Source organism: Myotis brandtii, unplaced genomic scaffold (assembly GCF_000412655.1).
Source record: "Myotis brandtii unplaced genomic scaffold, ASM41265v1 scaffold633, whole genome shotgun sequence".
Taxonomy (NCBI): Eukaryota; Metazoa; Chordata; class Mammalia; order Chiroptera; family Vespertilionidae; genus Myotis; species Myotis brandtii.
This window is the reverse complement of record NW_005370423.1, coordinates 3317098-3321945: the sequence shown is the minus strand read 5'-3', so window position 1 is coordinate 3321945 and position 4848 is coordinate 3317098. Positions and strand designations below refer to the sequence as shown.

The 4848-nt window shown below is 53.8% G+C and overlaps 1 protein-coding gene across 1 annotated transcript in view; it reads right to left on the bottom strand.

Annotated features, from left to right (window-relative positions):
* Window positions 1–4848, bottom strand: part of N4BP1 (NEDD4 binding protein 1) — a 27386-nt gene that overhangs the window by 11931 nt on the left and 10607 nt on the right. Inside the window, exons 3-4 of the mRNA XM_014528407.1 lie at window positions 4121–4844; window positions 3878–4072 (exon numbers count right to left, since the gene is read on the bottom strand). Coding sequence (XP_014383893.1) covers window positions 3878–4072; window positions 4121–4844 — 919 coding nt within the window. The remainder of the gene's footprint in view (window positions 1–3877; window positions 4073–4120; window positions 4845–4848) is intronic.

The window sequence follows — 4848 nt, the reverse complement described above, 5'->3', positions numbered from 1 at the left end:
GAAGGCACCGGCCCGGGCAGGTGTGCGGGCTCGCAGGGGAGGCCCAGGCCCGGCTGCCGCCTCCCTGGAAACGAGCTACGTATCACCTGGTGGTCCCCACGCTGTCGCAGGCAGCCAGCCAGCAGGAAGTGTCCAACGCAGGAAGGAGGTGGGTGACGGGGGATGAAAACGGAGGACAAGGGCCCTGGCCAGTGTGCTCAGTGGTTAGAGCGTCGGCCGGCAGACGGAAGGGTCTCGGGCTCGATTCGGGTCAAGGGCATGCCCCTCGGCTTCAGGCGCCATCCCCGGCCCCCCAGTCGGGCGTGTGTGGGAGGCAACCAATTGATGTGTCTCTCTCACATCGATGTTTCTCTCTCGCTGTCCCTCCCCCTCCCTTCCACTCTCTCTCCCTCTTAAAAAAAAAAAAAAAAAGCAACGGGAAAAATATCCTGGGGTCAGGATTACCAAACACAACAAGGAACCGATGGCATCAGCGGGGAAAGTGAAACCTCTCCCAGTGGCCCCGGAGAGAGCCGCTTCCGTCTGTGGCTCCCGCTTAGCAAAGAGCCGGGACCTGCCGTGGGGCGACCAGCATGGACAGGGTCACACAGCTCGGCCAGCGGGGGCGGCCTCAGCCCCGAGGAAAACCCGCCCAGGAGTCAGGTGCTCGCACGCGGGGCCCACAGAGCAGCGCCGGCCCCACTCGATGCCGGGGACTCACCGCAGCCATTTCCATTGACTCATCCTGAGTCACTCACGGTGACCAAGGGGAAAAACCAGGTACAGATCTGTGTCACCCGCAGCCCGGAGGGTGCTGGGAATTTCTCACGGGGCATGACCTGCGGGCAGAAGCCCGGCGATGGGTGGGGTCCCAAGACCCTGTAGCTTAAGGACCCAGATTTCCTGGTGCACGGGGTCCCCAATGGGGGGGTGGAAGGAGTGAGGTGCGCCCGGCAGGGCGTCAGCAGCTCAGCGTGGGCATCCAACGTTGCCCAGGCCCCCTAGTCCCGCCTCCATTTCTACGGGCAGAGGCAGGGTGTCCGGAGGGAAGGGACCGTCGGGGCCGCATCTCATGCCTGTGTTATCTTGGACAAGATTTCCAGGCCACTTTATGTTGTGCAAATTCCGGATAATCTTTACCTCACAGAGCGGGTGTGAAGTTTGTTTTGAAAGATGAAGTACAGCCCTAACCGGTTTGGCTCAGTGGATAGAGCGTCAGCCTGTGGACTCAAGGGTCCCAGGTTCGATTCCGGTCAAAGGCATGTACCTTGGTTGCGGGCACATCCCCAGTAGGGCGTGTGCAGGAGGCAGCTGATCCATGTTTCTCTCTCATTGATGTCTCTAACTCTCTATCCCTCTCCCTTCCTCTCTGTAAGAAATCAATAAATTAAAAAAAAAAAGAAAAAAGAAAAAAGAAAGATGAAGTCATGCCCTGGTCGGTGGGGCTCAGCTGGTTGAGCGTCATCCCGGGCACCCAGGGGTCGCCGGTCGGATTCCCAGCCAGGGCATATGCCCAGGCCGCAGGTTCTGCTGATGTTTCCCTCTCTCCCTCCCCCTTCCTCTCTCTCGACAACTACAACCCATACAAACTTTTTTTTAAAGAAAGATAAATTATAGTACCTAACACATATCAGTTTCAGCTTTAAGATTCCAAATATTTGTTAAATTAAATATACGGCCTCAAAGTTTAACCTAAATCGATTATTGAAATAGCAACTGGAATTACAAGTTATAAATGGGTGGTGAAAAGTCATTTAAAAAGTCCTAATCTTTTCTTTTTTAAAAAAACAAACAAACTGATTTTAAAGAGAGAGGAAAGGAAAGAGAGAGAGAGGAATTGTTGTTCCACTTAGCTATGCATTCCTCGGTGGATTCTTGTATGTGGCCTGACCGGGGATCAAACCCACAGCCTTGGCGTATCAGGATGATGCTCTAACCGACGGAGCCACACCCGCCAGGGCCAAGAAGCCTCATCTTTAGCAACCTCCTCTCTCATTCATTCTTCCTGTGACTGAGCACCAGGTGCCAGGCACCATGACCTTGGGGGGCGTTCGGAGAACAGACCAGACACGGTCACTTTCTTCATGGAACTCGGAGTCTATAGCTCACGTTTCACATCGAAGCAGTTAATTTAGAATAAGGGTGAATGTTTTCCCAACGCCTAAAAAATGTAGGTGCGATAAACAACAAAAAACCATCATTTTAAAGTGAACAATTCCGTGGTGTTTAGGACACAACCACCGCTTATATCTTGTTCCAAAATATTTCCAACCGTTAAGCCGTTTCTCTCCAGAATAAGTTAATTTTAATTACTGATAGTTTCAAATCCACCTACATCAAGCTGTAAGTCTGTCTTCTTTGTGAAAATGGTGCTTTAAAACTGAGACATCTTGTGAATTCAGAGAAAATGGAAACCCTCCCAAAACTATCAGTTTTTTAAAAATTCGCAGAAGTCAGCTTGTGGTTTCCCTGAGAGCACTGATTCAGAGGTTTTCAAGGGCAGGAGGGTACCCCAGGGTGTTAGGGAAACCCTGGGAGCGTGTTGGGCTGTCACATGACTGGTGGTGGGGGGCATTCTGGCCACAGTGGGAGGGGCCAGATATGCAAATCACCCTGTCTTGGATACACACACAGCTCCGAGCCCCAGCAGCCCCTCTGAGAGATGCACTACTACTCCAAATAGGTTTTAAGGACGTGTCATTACTGCGCTGGCTGGTGTGGCTCAATGGATAGAGCATCGGCCTGTGGACTGAAGGGTCCCAGGTTCGATTCTGGTAAACAGCACATGTCCAGGTTGCGGGCTCGATCCCCAGTAAGGGGGTGTGCAGGAGGCAGCCGATCAATCATGCTCTCTCATCGTTGATTTTTCTATCTCTCTCTCCCCCTCTCCCTTCCTCTCTGAAGTCAATAAAAAACACACAAACACAAAGTTATCAACACTTATCCTAGGTTAATTTGCATTTCTTATTCTTTGAACAGCAATCTGGGAAATCTTTCCACATACAGGAAAATGACCAAGGATTAATGTTACTCACAATCGTGACCTACACTTTATATCATCATTTGGCTCCAAACATTGTGACAATGAGGAACTGGTGCTGGCGGGCTGTGCCTGCAGCGCACTTACACTTTCCTTGGATAACGCGGCAGCTGTGGCCATTCGCTGGGCTTCCCCGGAGGAACTGCCAACAGCACAGCGAAGGCCAGCAAACACACTGTTTGGAATCAGACACGTTCATGCATCTTTTTACTGCCTCGCCTCAAGCTGTGATGTGCGAGGCTGGCTCTTTCTTCTTTCCTCTTTTTTTTGACAGCAAAGGACAGAATCAATAATTTATTAAAAAAAAAATAAAAAGAATCCTCTTATTTTAAAAAATAGATACTAAAATAATTGTGGATGAAATGACACATGTGAGCCTGGCAGGGGTGCTCAGTGGTTGAGCGTCGAACTATAAACCAGGAGGTCACGGTTCGATTCCCAGTCAGGGCACGAGCCCGGGTTGCGGGCTCGATCCCCAGGTGGGGGCCTGCAGAAGGCAGCCGATCCATGATTCTCTCTCATCATTGATGTTTCTATCTCTCTCTTCCTCTCTGAAATCAATAAAAATACATTCTTTAAAAAACTAAGCATTTAAAAGTCTCCGCGCTGCTTATCACCGGGCAAAGCGATGTGAAAAGACACCCTTTCCATCATCTCCTGCCACCGAAATGCAAGGCCCGCAGGTGGACCAAGCGATGGCTCTAGAAGGTGGAGCAGCAAGGCTTCCCACCCAGCTGCTCCCTGCAGGGAAGCCCAGACCGACTAGACACACACAGGACCGTCCCCCCAACGCACGCAATCCTGGGGTGCTGCTTGGGGTGCTGCTGGGAACCAGTGTGCGCGGCCGCGTGGACTTACGTGATGGCGACGTTGCTCCCGTCGATGACGATGTGCTTCAGGTCCGTCCTCCCCGGCTCGTTCTTCAGCTCCAGCTTGTAGGGCACCTTCAGGGTGTCTCGGAACCTCTGCACCCCCGTCACCGAGGAGTCGATGTGATCGGAGAACCCGGCCGAGAGCCCCAGCGGGGGCAGCGGCGTGGCCGGGAGGGGCTGGCTTCGGCCTGGGTCGATGTGATCGGAGAACCCGGCCGAGAGCCCCAGCGGGGGCAGCGGCGTGGCCGGGAGGGGCTGGCAGTTCGGCCTGGACTGCGGGGAGCCGAGGCAGCCGGCCCGGCTCTCACAGGCCGACTTGAGATGGTTGGGGAGCAGGGCCTCTCCGTGCGGCTGCACCCCATTCTCGGGGAAAACCGGAATCCTGGGCTGGTGACCTGACACTCCCCTCGAAACAAAACTGGGACTCGAAGGGGCGACGGAGGGGGCAAAGCCATCGATTTCCAGGTCCATGTTCCCGCCGTAGTTGGGGTGCGGCCCCCAGGGCTCCGGCCTCTGCTCCATCGGCCCTGTTTTGTAAGCGTTCATTCTGCAGTTTGAGGTACACGGTTTTGATTCCACTTTGAACGGTAGCAGAGGAAATTTCTTCACCGTATTTTGCTGTGCGTGAGCTTGCATTTTCTTTGGGGTGGAATCCACGGTGAACTCGTTGGTGCTGCTACAAACTCCCTTGTGTTTGGCTTTGCTGGTCTCAGGCGCAGACTCCCGCTCCTCCTGGCTCCGCCTGTTCTCCTTCTCGATTTCCTCCAGCAGCAGCAGGGGCTCGGCGGACGGCCCGTACTCCCGGATGACCTTCTCCACGATGTCCTGCGAGTAGCCCATGGTCTTGAAGAAGTTCACCAGGATGTTGTGCTCCATCTCCTCGGTGGTGTCTTTCCCGTCTGGGCTTAACCCGTCCGGCTCGCCGGGCGCCTCGGACAGGTCGGCGAGGACAGCTCC